We start from the raw sequence: 23,954 nt of genomic DNA, 5'->3' as shown, positions 1-23,954 counted from the left end.
GTGGTTAAAAAGATTCCAAAAGCTCATACAGAGCAATGAACACTAGATCACTGTTAGTTTAAAACCTGGTTTGCATCATGTCCTGAAAAATCACTCAGCAAGGAGAGGCCATCCTGAGTGGTAAGGAATCCCCTTTATTGAAATCTTCTTTCCTCTACTTCCCTTAAGCTAAAACCTAAGACTTTTCACAAGCAACCAGCACACACTCATGCCCGTACACACGCTCTGTATCTTGTCTGCTGGGAATGCATGGCCATCCTGAGGCGGGGAGTGGTGGTGGTGGTGGCAAGACTGCCATCTATGAGTAAAGACAAAATGCAAGGCAGTTAATAAAGTACTCAAACCCCTGCTACACAAACTTTTAGTATAATTAAAGATTTGGGAATGTATCTCCTACCAGAGAGAGAGAACTAGTGTGTTATATATACATGAAGAGATTTACTTCAGGAATTTGGCCTATATGATTGAGAGCACTGACAAGTCTGAATTCTGGAGCAGGAGCTGATGGTGGGAACCTCAGTTCTATTCTTAATAGGCCTTTCAATTGACTGGATGAAGCCTGACCAGGGGATTGAGAATAATCTCCTATACTTAAATTCAACTGATTATAGATGTTAAAGTAATCACATTTATCAAATATCTTTTGATATCAGCAACATCTAGGCTATGTTTGACTGAGAATCAGGGCACTCTGGCCAAGCCAGCATGACCCTCACAGTGGATAGAGTAGAAGTCTAGAGCATGGTCCTCCCCTTCAGGTATCTTGGGCCTAGCCCTTTATTTGTGGGGCAGAAAAGACCCATGGAATGGCCAACAATAAGCAAAAGGCTGACCTGGTGTTTGGAACATGGAATGGGGAGGAGGATCTGGCCTAGTTTAGGGGTGCAGTATTGATGAATGAGTCTCCTGGGACTATTGCCCCTACAGATTACCAGTGACACAGAATTATTTTTCCTTCTTCCTAATCATTGCATTCTCAAATTCAATTTTCTGATTCATGTATTTTTTGCATGCTTTCATTTTCATTTACTTTCCCCATTTCTCTTCATGCCATCTTCCTTATCCACTTCTTTTTACTAATCCCCAGCTTTTGATCTTCCTCTATTTTGTGTTGCTCTATTTTTCACAACACTCTGAATTTTCAGGTTTTTCTTATGCAAATATTGCTTTAATTTGGCTGCCATCATCACCACCAGGGACCCTGATGGTGCCACCAGGAATTTGCATTAGGTCATGCAGGAGCCCTTCCACACCTCCTCAGCCAGAGCCGTTTGGCCTTCAATCCACTGTCTCAACTGAAAAATGGGAGCCAGAAACAGTTTTATCTTAGGAAAATGTCAAATAATGAAATGCAACAAACAAGGGCATGAAGGGGCCATTGGTCTTGTTTTAATATCACTCCAGTGAGAGGCCAAAGAGCAGGGATTACAGAAAGAGAGCCCACCAACCTCTAATTAGAGCGAGGATGGAACAAAGTTAAACTTCAGTGAGCTCCCTCCCCTGCAAAGATGTTTCAGCATGAGCTACATGAGATAACCACTGAGGTAGAATAACTCAAGTATGAGTGAGGGGTTCTAGACTCTCTTTTTCAGAAACATCCAATTCTGGAGTCCTGATGAATGGTAGAGAAAGTAATATAGTTACAGGTTTTGAAGTGGAAATTAAGAACCACCAGGATGGTTCACGGTTTTTCTCGTGAAAAACAAACTAGAGGGGATCCCTGGGTGGCGCAGCGGTTTGGCGCCTGCCTTTGGCCCAGGGCGCGATCCTGGAGACCCGGGATCGAATCCCACATCAGGCTCCCGGTGCATGGAGCCTGCTTCTCCCTCTGCCTATGCCTCTGCCTCTCTCTCTCTCTCTCTCTCTCTCTCTCTGTGACTATCATAAATAAATTAAAAAAAAATAAAAAAAAAAACAAACTAGAATCATGAGTTAGTTCCCTCCATTTATGTATTATATAGGTTTTTTTTTTTTAAGATTTTATTTATTCATGAGAGACACAGAGAGAGAGGCAGAAACAGAAAGAGAAGCAGGCTCCTCACAGGGAGCCCAATGCGGGACTCAATCTCAAGACCCCATGATCATGACCTGAGCTGAAGGAAGATGTTCAACCACTGAACCACCCAGGTGCCCCTATAGTTTTGTTTTCTATACTCTTTGACAAGCATTACTTCTCCTCCATGCAACATGAAACTTGACTCCAGAGCAAGAGGGAAAAAGACCTGCACCAACCACCCCCAGTCAAGCTACCTTCCAGGGAGGTGAGGCAAATGCAAGATTTTAATACATAAGAAAGAAAAGACTACTAAGTGAGGCCCCACTATTACTCAAAGGCTTGTGGTCAGGCCCGGCTTCTTGCCAAAACCTGCAAGTTTTCTTGGAAGCAAGGCATAAACATTCCTGCAGAATGACTCAAGCAAATTTTGCTAACTTGTGGAAGAGCTGATTGAACACCAAATTTGGCTGATGCAAGAGGACACTGATTCACAAAACACCCATTGTCTAGAGGCTGCTGAGAGGGCGCCCAGGGGAAAAAGAGATGAGAGGGACAAGATGGACTGTCTTGGGCAGGTGGAGGAGGCAAGCCCACGAGCACCACTGATGGCAAGAGATGCGGGCCAAACCCTCTGAAAGCATCTTTGCTACATCTAGCAGGTGGCAGACACATTGCTCCTCTCTGACAGGGAGATCCCACACTGTCAGCAATTATTCTATGAAAAGTCCCCAGGAGAAGAGACTAGCCCAGCAAGGATGTTCACTGTGGCATTATAGTGCCGGAAAACTTGGAACTACCTTAAAACAACTTATAATAGGGGAGGGATTAGATTTTTTTAAAAGATCAACTAAAAGAAATATCATTAAACCATTAAAAATGGAATAGTCCTTTTAAAAAAAAAAGATTTATTTATTTGAGAGAGAGAACACATGTGTGCGTGAGTGGACAGTGGGGAGAGGGGGAGGGAGAGTCCTAAGCAGGCTCCATGTTGAGCACAGAGCTAGAACCAGGACCCTTAGATCATGACCTGGACTGAAATCAAGTGTCGGACGCTCAACTGACTGAGATGCCCAGGGGCCCCTCGAGGAAAGTATTCTTAATAAAGACAAGATAAGAACACAATAAAATAAAAGCAGTTGACTGTTTCAGGGTAGGGGAAATATAGGTGGTATTTTTTTCCCCTTTGATTATTCTTTAAATCAAACTGTTTAAATGGAAACAAATCAAAACTAGGAAAGGGAAAGAGGGGAAAGACTCTCCACTACAAGGTATGCTCCAGAGCTCTGTCGGCCCCAGGTGGTAATAACTCCCCAGTGTGTTTTTCTCTTACTGTGCAATGCTTAGAACAATGTTTTCAGGGAGAAAAATAATGGTATTCTGGAGTCTGAAAGATAAGGGGAAGTCTTGACCTACAAACAAACACAGTAGAAGGAATACACCCTTCTGTGCAATTATCACTGTACTGCTGTCAGCAAGGGAGCAGTGCCTTAGCGGGAGGTCCTCTGGGGACAAAGTTTTCACAAAGAGGTTTGCACCCAGGAGTACAAGCACTCCCTCCAAAACCAGAAGCACAGCACAGCCCCATCTCTGCCTACCTCTCCTTCGTAATTCCAGCAGAGCTTTCTGCCCCTGTGTCTCCAGATCACGGCCGGCCTCCTGCCCTCCCAGAAGGCACAGGAGGCCAGGTGATGAGGCTGCAGTTTTGGTTGTCACTGGCAGCCTCTCTTCCCTGCCTTTTCTCTTGGGGCCCCCTAGTACGTTCCCCCTTCTCCCTTTCCCTCCTCTATTTTAGGGGCCCACTGCCCACTGCCTGTTAACTTTCCAGCTCACATGGGAGGAGCTGAAATCCATCATTGATATTGATTGATAGATCATGATTTATACTGGTGATGATAGGTGGTCAGGAGTTAGCATAAGAGCATTTTCATTGGGATCCCTGGGTGGCGCAGCGGTTTGGCGCCTGCCTTTGGCCCAGGGCGCAATCCTGGAGACCCGGGATCGAATCCCACATCGGGCTCCCGGTGCATGGGGCCTGCTCCTCCCTCTGCCTGAGTCTCTGCCTCTCTCTCTTTCTCTCTCTCTCTCTGTGGCTATCATAAATTAAAAAAAAAAAAAAAGCATTTTCATTTAGTTTTAAGGGTTGTTAGAATACTAGCATTGAAGTCTTGACTTTAAACACCGTTAAAGTAATCCAGGCATGCCAAACAGGTTTTTAAAAATTTGAATATGTGGTTGATGTTTTCATTATGTCTATCTGTTATTAAGTCCAGCAGGGGTTGTCCTTTCAGGGGGGCTCTGGTGCTGGCCAATGTGGCTACTCAGAAGGTAACCTCCCATAAAATAGTAAATCCTATCATAAAAATTGCCTAACCTTATAGACTATCAGGACTATGAATGATTCCCAGCCAGCAAAAACAGTTTTCAGAGGGAAGAGAATTCTAATTTCTTCAGCAACTTACATCTTCCCTGGACTTCTCTGGAGAGAAGCTTCAGTGTGTGCCGCGGCAGAGTCTACGGTGCCCATCAGATCAGACAGGAGCTTGGGAGAGTGGAGCCGGACCAGACTCCCTGCACAGGGCACGGGACTCGGCACTAGTGTGAGGCAGGAAGAGCTACCCAAACGTGCCAGGCGCTGTTTCTGCCCAAAGCCGCCTGCCTGTAGCCCCGCATCCCAGCGGCTTATCACAGCACTGGAACACACCTCAAGTTGTACATGCATTGAGTCCTTCCAACCAGATAGCTGACTACTTAACTTCCTCTTCTCTCGGGGCCAGCATGGGACACATAACACTTGCTGAGTCCTGACTGTGGGTTCCAATATGGTTCTGGGGCTTCCGAAAAAGCACCACCTCCCCTTACTACCTCTGAACAGAAGGCCATCAATAGGGAGCTCTCTGGACTTTAAGCCAATGTGAAAGCAGGTTGCAACTAATTAGAGGAAGGTCCTGGCGAAGGAGGTGACACGTCGGCTCAAAGATCCTGCACTCCCAGACGGGTCCTGCACTCCCAGGTGCCCACTGAGCTGTTGTACTGAGAGATAGGATGGAGCCAGGAAAATGACAGTCATGACAGATCCATGACAGCCTTTGGGAAAACTTCACAGGGTAAAAAAAGTCAAGAGACCTCTTTAATGTCCCCAGGTGATACACTTGCTGCCACAGACAGGCTGCCCCATGCTTTGGGAGGCAAGAAAGGCAGAGGCCAGGTGGGCACAGAGACAACGGACCCAGGGCGTGTGAATAGGGTGGAAAGGTGAGCATGCTTCAGGTCCTGGAGAGGTGGGACATGGTACCTCACTGGCCTCATCAATACCGATGTCTGGGCTGTATTTTCAGGAGATAGAATAAATAATACAGAAATGGCAGAAAAAAATGTCTTAAGAAAAAGCTTTGCTGAGTGAATTTTGCCTTGATGAGAAAGAAAAAAGAAATGCACAGAATTGGGCATGCTGGGGATGGGAGGCTGGCGGACTCCGTGCATGCAGCACCTGACACTGAGTAGATGAACACAGAAGGAAAAAGCACAAGGCAGGCAAGGCCATGGGAGGACACAGGGCAGGAGAGGAAGTGAGAGGAAACATACTTTCCTATGTGAGGCCAGGAGACCTGCCCAAGGCTGGTCCCCAAAGGGAGGTCCAAGCCAGGAATGAAACAAGCAGATAGAATTGGAGCTCCTGGGGGGCTCAGTGGGTGGAGCATCCAGCTTCAGCTCAGGTCATGATCTCGGGGTCCTGGAACCAAGCCCCACATTGGGCTCCTTGCTTCTCCTTCTCTTTCTGCTGCACCCCCCTTGTACTTATGTACTCTCTCTGTCAAATAAATAAAATCTTTAAAAAAGAAAAGAAGAAACAGAGATAGTATCACTTCTGGAAGGACGTGAGGCTCAGAGCAGGGGAAGGAAACTCCCAGATCCCAGAGTTCAGGGAGTAGGGCTGCTATAGGCTGGTTCTTTTCAACCACGAGGGAGGTTCAGTCAAACACATTACCTCTTTAATTAAAAAAAAAAAAAAAAACTAAACTAAACTTTTAAATTTTAAAACACACACAATGTAGAAAATCATACAGTTGAGGGTATGGTGTGGAGGGCAGGAGCTTGGGTCTTCCTTGGCTCCTTTAACTTCCCTTTATACGACTCGCCCTCCTGCTTGGCTCTTCTCGCCACGTATACAAACAGGTGTCACCAATGTCTGAACCATTTGCTCAATCAAGCCTCAACTTTTTCCTACTGGATACATTCCAGATTAGCCATAGCCCGGAGCATTCTACAGTGTTTCCAACACCTTCCCTGCAAAGAAAAGCCTCTAATATGACCCTGCCTTCCAATTACCTGCAAGCGACTGCTTTGAACATGCTTCCTCTTGTCTAGCCTCTCGAGACACAAGACCACTATTGCCTCTTCCCTGATCCCAAAGCCAGCAAAACAAGTGGCTTAGCCTGACCCGGCTCTGTTTTTTTCTCTGTAGCCTTCCTGCCCTGCCTTGTACTGTTTTTCTTCCAGAGAGAAGGCTGAATGATTGGCAGGGAGCATACCTACTTGGCCACAGGTACCTACTCAGGGGGACATTTATGGAAAAAAGCCGTCAGTGAAATGCTGGGTCTCCCCAGCCTGTCAGAAAACTGTGGGCCACAAAGGCAGTTGATGGCCCGACATGGCTTCCTTCTCAGAATGCTGAATATGTGGGGAGCAAACTTCCTGAGGATTAACATGAACTTGGAGAACCGGACCTGGTTTATATTAATACTGGTTCATAAAAGGAAAGAAGAAATCAAATGACCGCCCACCTCCACAGAGTCACAGCACATGGGAGAGAAGCATAAGAGATACTTAAAGTAGTGAACTTACAATTTCAGATCTTTGCCCCTAAAATACATTCACCCCATCAGTTCTCCTTTGTGTCACCTCCCATTCCGTGAAAGAGCTTGCAGTACGTTCTAATTTAAGTGTAGCAATCCATGCGGAAGCAGGTTGCTCATTCATCTAGCCAACAACACAAGACCCAGCGCACGCCACACAGGTGCACCTGATTTGCAAGTACAAGAAGCCTGCTCATTTCCGGCTGTCACCCCTGGAGGGACCCACTTTTGTTCACACAGGCCCATGACTAATAAGAGGAAAACCTGGCCACGATTTGCATCCCTACTAGGAAATCTAAAGGCTAGATGAGGGTGGCTGATGAAAAGTGTGTGGCCAGCATGACAAGGAAGATGCTGTCTGGGCATCTATCCCCAAATCAGTCCTGTGGGACACGTGGAAGGCCAGCTTTGATTTGGAAAAAATGACTCACCTCTCCTGAGCAGTTACAACTAGCATTCTTTTGTTCTAATGTGCTTGTGTTTTAATTAAAAGTGAGTTAAATCCTCTTTTAAAGTTGATTTTCATATCACTTTTGATACCAACCAGAGGTATTCAGTGTCACAAAGCTAGGACTGGAAATCACGGCTTATAAAGTGACCAGGTGGAAATCTCTCCACTAAGCAGAAGCCAGTTAGAGCTGCATGTTTATCTATTATAAGCCTAAGTCAGATAAAGAGAGTCAGAAACAAGGGACAGAGACAGAAGAACATGGAAGGAGAAAAGACAAAGAGGCAGTAGAATATATTATATCTCACTGAAATTAAGACTGGATCAAAAGTTAAATGACTACTGAATGTTCTACTAAGGAAGAAACATGCTGCCCATAAAAATAAGATGTTAAAATGTAAAAACAACAAAAAACCAAAACCATAAAGTTTACCTTAAAACAGATGAACTACAACACATCAAGTCTTTGATCAGTGTCTCACTAGGGACAGAGCTTCTCCAGCTTGCTTCAAGGAGCATATGAACGTCCTGCAGAGCTTATTAAAATGCAGAGTGTGGTTCTGCAGGTCTGAGATGGGCCCTCAGATGCTGTGTTGGTAACGAGCTCCCAGGTGAGGCCCCCCCCCCCATGCCTTCTAGGAGTCTCACATGCTTAGCCAGGATGTGAGCATTTCAGCTCAGAGCTAATACGCTGGTGGCAGCTGTTGCATTAAAAAAACTACACGGAAAAAAAAAAAAAACCTACACGGGATTCAGGAACTCAGAAAACATGGGCACCATTACAGCACCACAGTCTGTAACACGCACTAAACCATTATCATATGCCAGGCATATTCTAAGCCCTTTACATATGTAACCCCATCTAATCCTCATCATGTCCCAATGAGAAATAGTCCATCGTCACCTCCACTCACAAGTGCAGATGCTGAAGCACGGAAGTGGCACAGGTTTGAATCCCCAGCAGACTGCAGAATGTGAATCAAACCACTTAACTCTTGAGCCAGTTTCTTAATAGGTAAGGGCAAAAAATAACAATGTTATTTTTAAGATGGGATGAGATCTTAAGATGGGATGACCTGAAAATACCTGTAAATCACGAAAAATATAAAGGAAAGTGCTTTGTAAACTTCTAAACACTATACAAACTAAAGTTACTGATGAGTAGATGATCCTCAGGGGTTCCCTGTGCTAAGACTCCTAATTCCTGTGTTACAGTCTCATATTCAACAGAAACACCTAAATGAGTTTATCACAAAAGGTCTCCTCAGTTAATTTTACTATATGATCTCAGAGATACATTTTATTAACTGAAACAATCCTTCATAAAAGGAATTAGACCCAGATCCCATAAACTATGCCTGCCTGACAAGAAACCAAGAACTGAATTCCTGCAGCTCAGGGCATGAAAAAAAGAAATCCAACCTCAAAATTACATTGCTCAGAAGGGTGAATAAAACCTGAGATAAGCAATTTCCAAAGCTCATTACCAACACATTCCAACAGGCTGAGAATCTGCTGATGGCTTTATGATTCACTCCAGCTCACCTCCACCTACCCTGCTTGGATGGAGCAAGAATTTATAGGCAGTACAAGCTCAGATGTTGTCTGGGTGAGGGTTTTATTATCATAACACAACTTCCTTTATTGCGATCATTAGCTTAAGAATATTGACTTAAAATCACATTCTTGGCCAACAGGATCTTGTGCCCTAGTGACCCAATCTTGGGCTACTAGACTGTAGCTGGACTTGTTCATCTGGCATTTCTAAGCTTACAAAGGGCTGCTCCATCTCAATTCTGAAGCCAAACTGGAAGGGAAAATATGGGGTGAGCACCTGTGAACATAACCCAGTAACCTTGTTCCTTCAGGTACCTAGCAGCCCATCTTTCTCCCAGTCTTGTTCTTGCCAAGCTTACACAGCTGTGTGGGGACAGACAATCGACGGCAAGACAGTCTGTCATGGTCTAGGTTGCCACAAAGATGAAGTGTGTCTTGTTCCCAGCACTTTCTCTTTCTGACCAGGAAATAATGTCTGCAGCTCACCTCCCTCTTCTTGAATGGGCAGGCCTGCACAGAAGCCTCCCTAATCTTTCCCTGCTCCACCCTTAGAATTACTCTTCCATGCTTGGCTGCAAATATTAAAATATGTGCTCCAGAGTTGGTGAATGAAACTCAAAAACAGAAACGACATAAAGAAAATCAATGAAACAAAAAGTTGCTTCTTCAAAATAATCAATAAAATTGATAAAGCTCTAGCAAGGCTGACAAGGATAAAAAGAGAGCAGACAACAATCCCCCATATCAGGAACGAAACCAGGAATATCACTACAGACCCTGTGGACGCTAAGTATGAGAGTACCACCACCTTTAAGTTCATGAATTCAACAACTCAGAAGAAATGGAACGATTTCTTAAAAGCCACAAACCATTAAAACTCAACCAAGATGAAACAGACAACCTGAATGGTTCTTATAACAATTAAAGAAGCTGAACTTGTCATTAAAAATCTCTTGGGGGGGATCCCTGGGTGGCACAGCGGTTTGGTGCCTGCCTTTGGCCCAGGGCACGATCCTGGAGACCCGGGATCGAATCCCACGTCGGGCTTCCGGTGCATGGAGCCTGCTTCTCCCTCTGCCTATGTCTCTGCCTCTCTCTCTCTCTCTCTCTCTCTCTCTCTGTGTGACTATCATAAATAAATAAAAATTAAAAAAATTTTTTTAAAAATCTCTTGGAAAAGAGCCCTCCACACCCAGGTGCTTTCACTGGAGAATTCTACCAAACATTTAAAGAAGAGTTAACAAAAATTTTATAATCTCTTCAAAAAAATAAAGAGGGAAAACTTACCAATTCATTTATGTGTTATTACCTTGATAGCTAATGAAGTGTTAGCTTGATATCAAAACTAAATAAAGACAGTAAAAAAAAACCCCACAAAACTATAAACCAGTATTTCTTCTGAACTTAGGAAAAATTCTCAACAAAACATAAGCAAACTGACTCTAGCAATGTCCAGAAAGAATTACACACCTGCTGGTATTTATTTCTGGTATGCTAGGCTGCGTCAACATGGGAAAATCAATCATAACCTGCCAGATCAACAAAATTAGCAAATGGCAAAACAGCATCTTTCTGCTCCTCTGATACCTGCATTAAGACACCACCATGGCTGAAGAGAAATGCAAGCCATCATTCTGGCCAGGCCCCCTGCCTCTCCCACTGCAGCTCACACCCCAACTCGTGGGTAGAACTCCTGGAAATTCACACTTGGATTTGATTTGTGCAGAGCTGTCTACACACAACACCACAGAACAGTATTCCTCACTGCATCGCTGACATGGCACCGAGAAGCCAGGACAGTGGCATGCAGGCCCGCCCATATGCTGCACGAGGCATCTTTGTGCTCTGCAACTAAGGCACCTTGCAGCTTTCATACCTGAAAGCACACTAGCCCTAGTGTGGGTCAAAGAGAAAAGGTTCTGCCAAATTTCAACTTGCTCTGTGAATCAAAGGAATGAGACTAAAGCGCCCATGATGAGTCCCTTGACCTCATCTTAGCTCCTGGTGTTTTCTACAGCAAGGCTGAGCCTTAGTGCTTTGGCCCACACGTGAAACCTACCACAGAAGGAGAATGTCTTGGAAAGATAAATTCTTTGAGATCTTTGGAACTTTTGAACTTAAGACATATAAAAAAAAAATCTTCGCTTTTTATTGCAAAACATCCCCAATTCAGCTCCTTTTTATATTAAAGTTGCCCTTAAATGTTTTGAGGGAAACTCGAAACACCCTAAAATCTAAATTCAAGTTCAACTAGCTCTGAAATTGTGAGTCAAAGGGGTGTCATGTAACCCCAGCCCTGACTGGGGCTCAGCACACACGTGCAGATCTGCACACAGCAAGGTGGGGCTCCCGAGAGGCTCTCTCACTTTGCCTGACTCTCAATGTCTTAAGTGGAAACAAGACCACAGGCAGCACAGGTTTTCCTTTAAGAAATTCATGTGAGGGCAGCCCCAGTGGCTCAGCGGTTTAGTGCTGTCTGCAGCCCAGGGTGTGATCCTGGAGACCCTGGATCGAGTCCCACGTCAGGCTCCCTGCATGAAGCCTGCTTCTCCCTCTGCCTGTGTCTCTGCCTCTCTCTCTCTCCTCTCTATGTATTCTCATGAATAAATAAATAAAATATATTAAAAAAAAAAAAAAGAAATTCATGTGATAAAGTCAAGACTCCTTAAGCCACCCCACCTAATGGGCAGAAATACTGATCCACTATGCCCAAGGGGAGGGTGGGGAGGTGGGGGGGAGTTAAGAAAAATGTGCCTTTAGTGGGTCAGCTGGGCTGCAGTGTGGAGAACTCGGAGGGAGGAGCCAGGGAAGGACTCTCTCAGCGGGACTCTGGCTCTGCCAGCCCCAGAGCCTAGGAAAGTAGGGCCGCAGTGTGGAAGTTCAGAACCCACACCTGTGACTTCTCTGCCCCGAGAAACAACTTTGGGAGCAGGTGTGCTGATGGCCCTCCTGAGCAGCAATGGTCAAAGCACCTCGGGGACAACAATGGTGTCCCTGCCCTCTGACCTGTTCCCTCCATGATCCCCTGTCCCACAACTGAAAGACTTCACCTGTCACTAAAGTCTCTGCAGAGCTCTGGAATGCCCACCACTCTATTCCTGCCTCACCCCATCCTGGACAGAGGGACCTGCTGTTTCTAGGCCTGCCTGAATTCTGTCCATAGATCATCTTTATTTCTAAAAGTGAATTATCTTACACACATTCACCAAAGAAACTTGAGGTTCTAGTCACACTTTATCATCTCATTTCTGTAGCCTTTTCTCAATTTTTCACATTCAAACCGTATCCTGCTGAATTTTAGCATTTGGTGCTCTATGGGGAATTCAGACACGTGAGTCGCACAGTAGCCAAAGTAGAGACACGGGTGGGATTGTCAGGTATGTCGTCCCTGGGAACATTCCTGTCAGCCAGTAATATGATTATATTCAGTCCACCAGTGGAGACAGGACAATCAGAAGGAGGGCAGAAAAAATGAGGCCATGAGAACACCCAGAGTGGTCAAATTCAGAAACCCTTCCAGCCCTTCTTCCTCCAACCAGTAAAGTGAGACACTGGAACCCCTTACTGCTCTTCCAAACCTGGAGCTTCCAGACTGCAGCTGGTTCCAGTTTGTGGTCAACATAGAATCCTTTGCATATGACTCCCACCTAATTCTATGATACCAGAACCTCCAAGTTTTTCCTCAGGTTGGCTCACATCTTTCTGATTAGAGGAAGCAAGCTTCAACTTAGGGCTTTTCTTTATCTTTGGGGCACTGAGATACCTTACAAACAAAAGTAAAAACTGCCTTAAAACTTCTCACAGGGCAGCTGGGTGGCTCAGCAGTTTAGTGCTGCCTTCAGCCCAGGGCGTGATCCTGGAGACCTGGGATGGAGTCCCACGTCAGGCTCCCTGAGTGGAGCCTGTTTCTCCCTCTGCCTGTGTCTCTGCTTCTCTCTCTCTCTCTGTCTCTCTCTCTCTCTGTCTCTCATGAATAAATAAATAAAATCCTTAAAAAAAAAAACTTCTCAGTGTAATACTGAACTTTTCTTGTGGTCTGTTAAAGTGTTTCCCTTCTCTAGACAAGGGGAAATATTTTAAACACAGCTCCATGGGGGTGCTTTCAGCTCAGTGTTGTCTTCCAAACATTCTACCACTGATACTAAAAAACATTCTACAACTTTAGGAAATTAAAACTACAAACTTAACAGTGAAAATCCCAGGACTCTATCTTGAAGATATAGGAACATTAAGTGGATTTAAACAGTAAGGACACAGAATTGAGCTATTCTGTGGCAAATGACCATGGCAGTCGGGTCAGATAATGAATCTAATGGGGACGGGACGGAATGCCAGAACCAGGGAGTGGGAGCAACACATGATCAGGAACTGAGAAGCTCCAGCACAATGCTCACGGTCTGGCTTCCTAGCTCCAGTCTCAGGCTGGGACTGGCAAGCTCCCACAGGAGGTAAGCCAAGAAATGGGCCTGTTCCACAAACAGACAATTCAGCCTGAGCTCCATTCCCTCTGCCCTGTGGACCTGGACAGACTTACTCACTCTACCAGGTTCCTGTAAGATGAGAGTGGGCAGACGGTTCTGTCTTCCCATACGGAAGATGGGGAAAGCAACAGCAAGCCAGTGGACAGAACCAGATGGTCTGAGCCTGAGACCTCTGGACTCTTCACTGCAAGTCCTGGGGCCGCTTGGATTGTCTATCCTGCCTAGCACCAGGTCCTTTGTACACATGTATGCAGTGAGGTGATTTTGAAAGTCACGTACAAAAGCTTTCCATGAAAGAACAAGGGTGTGTGTGTGTGTGTGTGTGTGTGTATAATGTTCTATTTATATGTGAGATGAACATATTGCTAACAAGTTTAAGGCTTACCCATTATCTCTTCCTCAAGCTCTTGAAATAAACTAGACCTCTCTAGAGGATACAAGTTTACCCAAAATTTAATTTTTCCTCCTCTTGAAAAATCGTAACACTGGGGGGAGAACCTGAGACTATGAGAAAATGCAGTGTGTCACACAGAGAAATTATGTGGTAATTTCTATGTCCTCTATGAAAGGACAGGAAACAGAGAAGTCTATCATCAAGTGTGAATATCAAATGACTTATTGTAACAGAGGAATCTCTGAAACATGTGATGAATTGCTACATAACGTTTTATTTTCCTTGTCTGTTGACTGAACCTGAGAGAAGAGCTTGCCCTCAGTCCCCAGAACAGAGCAAGCAGGACCCAGCGCTGACTTTCCCACCACCCCTCCCCCATGGCCACCTATTCCTCCAACTGCCAGAGGCTGGAAGCAGCCCACTCACCTCCACGAGCCGCCAGGCCTCACCGATGATGGCATACTGAAGGCGATTCAGGGCAAAGCCTTCAATCTCCTTCATGATTCTGACTGGGGACTGTCCAATCTTCTGCATCAGGGCGTAGGTTCTGTCCATTGTCGCAGGAGCCGTCTCCGGGTGTGGGACCAGCTCAACCAATGGCACGTAGTACGGTGGGTTTACCTTATGGGAGAGATGGAAGGGGAAGGGCTCAAAAGACAGCTCTGGAGTTAGGCTGTTGTTTTGGCAGACTTTGCTTGCCTATCTTGAATGGTCAGATGGGGCAGATTTGTCTTTGGAGAGGCCTCTCTAGATTTAGCACCCATGACAAGAAACTTGAAATATGAAGTAATCCACAAAGGTGGGAAAGGAAAAACTTGAGTGCAGAATTCTGTGGTTTTATATAGAAAAATCAGAACCAACACAGGAGTTTGAAATTTGGAGGGGCAGATGACCATCTGAAACATCCAGGACTAATCTCCAAACCCCTGACCTCCCCACAGGATTTCTCAGCTACCAGTTGTTCAGACTTCTTAGGCTTCTACCTACCCCAGTCATCCTCAGAGCCATTTTCTCTACAAGAGTCACTGCAGGTTCTTGCCATTCTACTGTGTTGGTATTAAAAATCATTGACAGCATAATTTTGGGAAATACCCAAAACTTGGTATTTCCCTAACTTCTCCATGCTGAGCCTCAAATGTCTGCCCCACCCCATCCCCCACCAATCTCACCTAGATATCACACAGCATCAGAACTCTACCACAGGGATCCCTGGGTGGCGTAGCGGTTTGGCGCCTGCCTTTGGCCCGGGGCGTGATCCTGGAGACCCGGGATCGAATCCCACATCGGGCTCCCGGTGCATGGAGCCTGCTTCTCCCTCTCCTGTGTCTCTGCCTCTCTCTCTCTCTCCCCCCGCCATGTATGACTATCATAAATAAATAAAAATTAAAAAATAAATAAATAAATAAAACCCACTACTTTAAAAAAAAAAAAAAAAAAAAAAAAAGAACTCTACCACAGCCTCATCATAATACAGCCTAAGATGGGAAGGGTTGGTTCACCATGAATAGGCCCTGAGGGAAATGCTTGCCTAGCCCAGCATTTATACTTTGGGCTCTGGTTTTCTTGCTGTACTTTGAGAAGCTGTTCTTGAAGAAAAGAAAGTTATCCTAGGTCCAAAGAAAATGCTGGTTGGTAGAACCTGATTAGCCTCACCATTAAAAGCCAAATGCACTGTAGTAAAATGTTCTCCAAATGATGCTTTTAAATAATTTTTCCTTGATATATGGATGAAAATTGATAGAATCTTATAGTCACTAAATAGCTTTAAGAAGCATCCATTCTAAAATGACTTCTACAGAAAAGGGAAAGAAAAATTTCTTTCCCTAGGACATCACATAGGAGAGGCCTCTGTCTACACGCAGTTTAGCCTAAGAGGTTCCTTCTGCTCTCAGCCTGCCCTGGTCACTCTCTCAACCCTCTTAGAAAGCAAGAGAGGATGGCACCTGTTTTCAAATAAGTAAATTATGAATCAGTGCCTCAAGTGAATCGCTTATCTCCTGCCTAGACTGAAGTCTTATAAAAATGTCTACCCCTGGCTTTTTTAAATATCAGAATTGTAAGAACTGGAAGTATGTGTATCTTGGATGAATTTTTTCTTACTATAAGACAAAGACATTGGGCTTAAGGTCTTTCAATGTTGCAAGCCCCATAGGTAGCAAAAACACAGTTGAGACAACAGTTAAAAAGCATTTGTACATACCACTTGCTAGTTTCCTTGTGCAAGTATTCCTTACAGGTTCTCCTCCTGCCTACACTCTCCTTAAATGGTGGTGCTCCCAGGCTGCCCCCACTAGCTTCCTGCTACACCCACTCTCTAGCTCTGGGAAGAGCTCAGCAGTTCTCAGGCCATCACTCCTACCCCAAAATGCTGTGATCTCACACAGAGCTCATCTCCCACCGCAGGCCCATATTTGCAGTTGTGCACTGGACACACCCCTAGGATATCCAACAACCATACACTCAACCTGTCACGAACTCCACTCCCATCTCTCCCCACCCTAAACCATAGATCCTCTTCCTAGCACCGCACCTTGATGAGACCCATCACAGCCTCGACACCCAAGTTAATACCATGAGAAGTATCCTTGGTGCCTGCCTCTCCCAGGCCCCTCCTCTCCCTACACCTTCCCATCCATGATTCTGTCAATTCTATTCACATCTTTCAGAAAACCCATTCTTGCTATCACACACTTAGCTCAGGCCATCACCTCCAATGTAGATTCTGGCTCTCCTCCCTGGCCTCCCCCTCCAGGCTCATCCTCTCTGCTGCTGCCAAGGTGATCCTTTGTCAGGCAGGGGCCTGTCAAATCCAGAGACAGAAAGGAGAACCCAAGGCTGCCAGGGCTAGGGGCAGGGGAATGGAGAGTTGCTGTTTAATGGGGACAGAGTCTCAATCTGAATGAAGACAGAGAGTCTGAGCAGATGGTGGTGAGGTCTGCAGGACAGTGGGAATGTGCCTACTGCCACTGGACCGTATACTTAGAAATGGCTAAGGTGACAAATCTTTTTTTTTTTTTTTTAAGGTGACAGATCTTCTGTGTATTTTATCACAATTAAAATTAAAAAAAAATTAAAAACAGGATGCTAATCATACCACCTCCAGCTCAAAACCTTGCATGACTTTAAGTCCCTACCACCCACTCAAATACAACTGCATGATCTGGCCCTTTGCACTTCCTAAAACAGGCCAAGTTTCCACACTTCTGTGTCCATGCGCTCCAAGTCTATAAGCTTCTGCGAGAGGACCTCCCAGATCTGAGGCCCTGGATGGGGTCGTACTTGCCATGGCACCTCAGTCCCAAGACAAGGACCCTGACCCCTACTGAAGGCTCAGAGATGGGCAGTGACAATGACATGGTAGAGAGAGGAGAGGTGGGGATTGGAGAGGACAAGAGGTAAGCAAAGCAAGCAACTCTCTTAAATATGAAAGGAATGGCTGTTTCCTGACACTACTCTCTTTCTGACGTGACGGCAGGACCTGGGCCTTTTGCTGTTGGAGTCTGTGAGTTAGACTGAGAAACATATTCTCAAGAAATGAGAAGAACAAACAAAGGAGGAAAGGAGGCAACTTTTCTAAAGGTTACAGGAGATGGTCCCCAGCTCAGCTGGCGAGAGAGCGGAGCTGAGCTTTGCTGGAGGCCCAAGAGAGGGCCTGGCCTGTGAGGCTCTTTGAGAGCTCAGGTTGAGCTGGGTGGTACAAGGGGGGCATTCTCCATTCACCTCATGAAAAGCCTGCCCAGAATCTGGACCGGAGCCTGGGAGGCATGTGATCACGGCGATAGCACAGCACGCCCAACACAGAGCCTTCGCTTATTTTCCCTGCAGCAGATTAAACAGAGTTAAACTCACAGAGGAAAGGCAGACCATCCCTTTTCCCAGAAGACAGGTGCAGCAATTTGCAATTCATCTGCACAGCCCTGCTGGGGAGGGGGCACTCCTGACCTGGTGAATTCCTCTTCCTCATTGAAAAACGAGTATAAAAATGAATCAGTATCTTGCTTACCGCAGGTGGACAAGACCAAATCCTTCGCCATTTTGATACTTTACATAGGAAAGTCTTTTTCCACCCCTCTGAAGGTAGCAGCTGGCAATCTGAAACAGGTACTGCTTACACACACACACATACACACACTCATGTGCTCTCCACGAACAGCAAAGTTATAGATAAATATCCAAAGTACCATCAACATGAGGGCAAATGGTTTTAGGGTCAGGTGGGAGAGTGAGTCAGAGAAGGTGCAAGCGTAGGCAAGGAGTGCTTGGACGGGAACGCTCTGGGTGCTTCATGCGAGTTGGGCCTGATTTGACTCCCGGCTACCATGGCTGACTAGTAACCTACGTGAGAGTTGTGTGTTTAGGAACTGTTCCCACTCAAGACTCATCCCTAAGCAGATGGTGTGAACTTGCCAGGCAGCGTCATCCACAGGGCATCCATAAGGGTGGCACCAAGAGCATCTGATGGGTTCACACAGCCCCATCAGCTCCATGGAACCATCACATCCCCAACTGAAAACAGATTGTAGACCGTGGCTGAAACTATCAGTAGAAAACTGCTTGCTTTGATTGATCACTAACATAGATCTAAGTACCAAGAGAGAATGTAGCCAAACTCCACTTTCAGTTAATCACTGGCTACCAAATGGGCATCCCTGAGCCTCTCTACACATCCACAGGGAGATGAGGCAGATAAGCAAAGGCAACATAAAAGACATCTGAGAGGAAGCCTGTCAGGGACACAGACAATGGCCACATTAACACCCCTCTTCCTGAGCCCGCCACTCTCCTGGCTCCAATCTACCTGTGCATAGAGAGAATACATCCAACCTATAGTGACTTCCACTCACCCACCAGTGCTCAGAGGACCTGAAAGCTCCTCAGATGCCAATGGGAAAAAGTGCCCAAGAAACAATATGTGATGTGGAAACTCCTTGGCTGTTGGTTCTTCCACAGAGGGGTGGAGGCAGCAATCTTTTGCAATTGCTGACTATCCCCTCTTGCCACAGTCTTTCAGAGGCATGAATAGGCTTCCCTTGCCTTTATCCTATTTCCTGTCTGGGCGAAGAGTTGTGAGTGACTAGAGCACAGAGCTGAGGCAGTGCCATGTGAACTGATGAGCTGGGATTCTCCTGCCCAGCTACAGGGCTGAAGGGAAACTGTAGCTCCTCAGAGATAGTAAATGGTTCTTGATGATTTAGGGATTATCCATCTAGCCTAGGTTGAATTGCTCAAAGACACTTTTCCCCCCACTCTCCTTGAGCTCAGTGGAATGAGGACATGGTGGGCAGCACCAGTACAAAAGAAAGAAAGGATAAAATTCCAAAGACAGTCAACTTGGGTGATTTCATTTGCTTTAGTGAATGTTGGCTTGGGTATAAAATAATTTACAAATGTAATAAGAGGTCAATTTTTGAAGTAAGGTCTGAACTTAATTTGCCTATGCTGTTTGCCTTTGATTAAAGAAGTAAGAGTGAGCAATCCTGGAATGGTAGTAGGAGAAATGTCATTACTCAATAGTCAGGGGCTGAACTACTAGTCAGAGGTACTCGTTAGGTGTGACAGAAAAGTGAATAAGGTGTGGTCTCATCCATCAGGTTTAAAATGAAGAGATACAGGTAGAAATATTGTTAAAGGACTTTGGAGGGGATCCCTGGGTGGCTCAGCGGTTTGGCGCCTGTCTTTGGCCCAGGGTGTGATCCTGGAGTCCCAGGATCGAGTCCTGCATCAGCTCCCTGCATGGAGCCTGCTTCTCTCTCTGCCTGTGTCTCTGCCTCTCTTTGTCTCTCTGTGTCTCTCATGAATAAATAAAATCTTAAAATTAAAAAAAAAAAAAGAAAAACTTTGGAGGTATTTTCTAAACAATTTGACTTCTTTCTTTCTCTTTCTTTTCTTTCTTTTCTTTTCTTTCTTTCTTTCTTTCTTTCTTTCTTTCTTTCTTTCTTTCTTTCTTTCTTTCTTTCTTTCTTTCTTTTCTTTCTTTTCTTTCTTTTCTTTCCTGATTCAGAAGTAAAATTTCTGGCTAGAAATTGGAAATTTTCAAGTAAGAGGCTTACACCTGTCACTGATGCAACCAACAATCTAATAAGTGGTTTACAGTTTCTAAGAGTCCTTTTTACAGACATGTAAATATCACAGAAGCAAAGATAGGACATGTTTCATGTCACCTGGTATTTGGATGCTGTAGTTAAGGTCCCTCTTGGCGCTAATTTCCTCTATCTGAGTGGTAGCTACACATGACTGGTTTTCTTCTAGGCTCTGTGGGTCTACGTCTCTGTATTTGAGGACGCTTGGTATTTGGATGCTTCAGTTAAGGTCCCTTTTGTATGTCAGTAGGAAGACATCCAGACATCCAGAACCATACAGCTATGTGAATGGTGGTACAATTCTTGTCAGCACACAGAATCCAGCAGGCATCTGTGACTTCCCCTTCTTCCTCCCCTACCTGAGCCAAGTCTGTCCCTCTCCCCTGCCCGCTCTAAACTCTTGCTCAGAAAGAGTTCTTTCCCTCCTCTCAGTCTAAAGCCCTGGTCCTCCATACTTGGAATACTGCCCCAATTTTGTGAAGCAGCTGCTCCCCTCTCTGAGCCATCTTCAATATAGAAAGAACCTTCTGATTACCCTCCAAAGGCAGCATTTCTACCGCATCACAAGGCTGCTCTGTGCCTAAGCCAGTCCCAGCTCTTCAGAGCAACTCTGACGATTCTGTATAACCCAACTATTGTCAAGCCTTCCAGCATTTTCCTCCTGCTTCCCAAGTATGTGAGGTATGGGTGCCCTTCCAGGCAGGCTAGCCTCCTTATGATGCTACACACCCCATGCTTCCTCTTGGCCAAGCGTCTTTGTTTACAAACTTTCCCAGCCTCACATTCTCTCCTCTCTTGTCAGCCCAACCAGATCCTGCCCAGCTTGGCTCCAGTTTCTCCATTAGGCTGTCCCCAGCCTTCACCTCCGATGGCCTGCTGGTGCTGGGGGTATGGCCACTGTCATTTACTATCATATCTATTATGGCTTGAGCTAAGTTAGCTTTTCTGTACTAACAGGCTGTCCTGGGTCTCCAAGGTCACACTGAGCTCAAACCCCTACCAAGTGATCCTTGGATTTCCTCTCTGATTCCCCTTACCTCATATTACCACATTAATCTCAAAAAGATTTATTAAGCACTTGCACATCAATGTGGAACTCACTGTCCAATATACCTCATCATGCACCCCCTAGTGAGTAAGTTTGTCCAGGTAATTACAACAGGTGGGTTCAGGGAACAAAAGAAAAAGGGATAGTGGATTTAAAGTCAACCAGAATCTCAGGAGCAGGACCCAGAATCTGCCTTCTAGCAAAACTGATCCTACTCTGAATTGTGTTGAGTATACTACACAACACAGTTACATGGCTACAAATTCTTACTCAATATATACATTTTGTAACAGTGGCTTTTTCCCTGACAGTGGAATTATGCATTTAGTAGTCTCTCTCTTCAGTTAGAAGGTGAGTTACACAAGGGTGAAAGTATGTAAGTATCGTGCATTCTATCTCATTATGCACTAGGTATGCAGATACAATTCAAGGCATTTTTGGATTAAATTCTTTTTAAAAATGCCAGTATTTTACAACTTTCTAAAGATACTTTTAAAAAACCCACTAAATTATACAATTTTAACTGTGTGGCATATGAATTATACCTCAATAAAACAGTTAAAATTTACTAGCAGATTAGTCAAAATGTATTGCTCCTGAAAACCAAAATGAGATATAACCAATTCTTGAGGTGTAAGGCACTCACCGGATGGACAACAAGGCACTGCTTCACGTGCGCCAGGCCAGCAAACAGCTTAGAAGGCAGGAGGCAAGAGGTGGAGCTGCTTAAGACAACTTTATCGTCGACAATTTGATCTAACTGAGCAAAAATCTTCTTCTTCAGCTCTAGGTTTTCTGGAACACATTCCTGAAAAGGACATATTCAAATTACTATTCATGATACTGTATTCAGTCAGGCCCCAACCCAAGCATGTCATGTTTGATTCATTCCCAAAATGAACCGATTAGATTACTAGCAAAATTTAAGAACAAAACAAAAAGTTGCTGAAAAACACAGCAAATCTCCATAACTCTGGAAACTGGGTGACATATATGTGGGAGTTGTATTTTCTAGTTTTGCACAGGTCTGAAAATTCTCATAACAAAAATGTCTGCCAACTGAAAATTCCCATAATAATGCAGTCTGCCAAATCTATGGGGGTAGACTCCACAGCAGAAGACATGACACCACCTTTGGCGCAATGCTACAAACAGCAATAGTAGCCATCACCACTTATTTTTCCTATTTCTCCTGACCATCAGATCAACTTATCTTCAAGGAAAAATCTTATCTTCATAAAATGGACAAACATGTTACATCCATAATTCCCAAAAGGCTTCTTGAGCATCCATTTCTAATTGGCAATCCTTTTGAAAAGGACTTTTGTTTCTAAAAATCTAAAATTACTTTAATAGGGACACGGGAGGAGGACAGAGGACCAAATTTGGATCAAGTGCTACAGATAACACCGCTCTGAAATCCTAATCATGCACAGAGCCGGGGTAGAGTGAGAGGACATTCTCAAACACCCAAGTGTGGGCCTGCAGATGAGGCCTGTTCCTGGGAAAGTCAGATACACGGTGGATACTGCCCTGCTTTGGATGGAAGCAGAACAGGAGAAGATGCACAAACTGCTCCAGTACTAGAAATACTAGAGGCAAGAGGCCTGGGGGGTGGGGGAGGGAATCATGAATTCCCAAGGTTCCCTGGTGAACTTATAAGATAATGGTCTCAGTGTGGTCTGGTAATCATCAGCATCAGAATCAACCGAGTCCTTGTCAAAAATACAAGTTCTCAGGCCCTCATCCCAGACCTACTTAATCAGTCTCTGGTGGTGGGGTCCAGGTAGCTGCATATTTGTCAAACATTCTGATGATTTTTGTTCCTACTAAAGTTTGAGACCTACTATTCCAAGGTGTGGATCCAAAGTGTGGATCATCTATACTCTCAGTGTGGCATGCTACCAAATATATCCTCAAGAATCTCTCCACTGTGTCCAAGCTCTGTCCTACACTCCTCCTCCAGCTACTCACAGACAAACCCAAGGATGCCCTGATTAGTGTAATAGCACTATGGTAGCAGAAATAGTATAAACACCAGCAGAATACCAAAAGTATATAAAGGTGAGCATGCAGTGCTGAAGGACTACTAGGATTATATGAGAATCACCCCTCAAAAATGAAAATATGTTCAAGTTTGATTTAGTAGTATCTAATCATTAATAATGGAATCCAATATATTGAAATCAACTGTGTAAATATTATGACATAAATTCCATTTTTATACCATCTACAAGATTTTAAAAGTTTTACTCTGAGGGTAGGGAGTCAATATTGTGTTTGTTTAGACTTTTTAAAAATATAATCAAACCACGTTAAATTTAATTAAGAACAAAAGGTCATATAAGCGCCACATCTCAAAGACAGGGAAAAAAAAATGGAGTCATTTAAGAACTGTAAAGGCCATTGTATTAAATCCCCTTATCAAAAGGGGAAAAAAAGCTACAGTTGCTGGCTGGTTGTACTGAGTAATTCCTGGATCAGTTAAGTCAGCGAGTTGGGTTAAGTTTAAATGGAGCCTTGTAGTAAAGCCAGAGACTAAGAATGATGCAGATACTGTTTGAGAGAATAAAAGAGTCCTTGTGAATAGCCTTATTGTGAGTCTGTCATGCAGATTCTCCCCTGAAATGCTATGCCTTTCTTCAGATCTTCTGATTATCAAAGAGGCAAGAAAATTTGAACCAGAGGAAACCCAAACCTGCTACAATTATGTAAGGGTTTTTTAATGGCACATTTGCTTGATGTTTTTGTTGTTGTTGTTGTTGTTGATAGTAAAAATTGTTCAATTTGGTGGGTCAGGATTATAATGCCTCTGTCCATGTCAAGCCTTGAGTTCATTTCCTTGCTATTCATTAGGGAGCTGATACTCCTCGTCTGAGAAATGGAGTCTGAAACACTACTAATCAGGACCTTTATCACTTGTGGTTTATTACAAAGCTAAGAGACGCAAGGGCCATTCTCTTTGCCACAAACGGGCTGGGAGGAAGGGCAGAGTACCAAACAATGACACAGCTGAGAACCCAACTGCAAAGCAGGCTTGCTCCGTCTAAACTACAGCCATGTGACCAGGTGAGACTCCAGCCCATGTCTTTCCAAC

The 23,954-nt window shown here is 44.7% G+C and overlaps 1 protein-coding gene across 1 annotated transcript in view; it reads right to left on the bottom strand.

Moving 5' to 3' along the window:
* CRYL1 (crystallin lambda 1) overlaps positions 1 to 23,954 on the bottom strand; it is a 151,841-nt gene that overhangs the window by 11,212 nt on the left and 116,675 nt on the right. The window contains exons 4-5 of the mRNA XM_077868490.1: positions 21,504 to 21,665; positions 14,156 to 14,350 (exon numbers count right to left, since the gene is read on the bottom strand). Coding sequence (XP_077724616.1) covers positions 14,156 to 14,350; positions 21,504 to 21,665 — 357 coding nt within the window. The remainder of the gene's footprint in view (positions 1 to 14,155; positions 14,351 to 21,503; positions 21,666 to 23,954) is intronic.

This window comes from Canis aureus, chromosome 24, assembly GCF_053574225.1.
Source record: "Canis aureus isolate CA01 chromosome 24, VMU_Caureus_v.1.0, whole genome shotgun sequence".
NCBI classification, from domain to species: Eukaryota; Metazoa; Chordata; class Mammalia; order Carnivora; family Canidae; genus Canis; species Canis aureus.
This window is presented reverse-complemented; position numbering and strand designations above follow the sequence as displayed.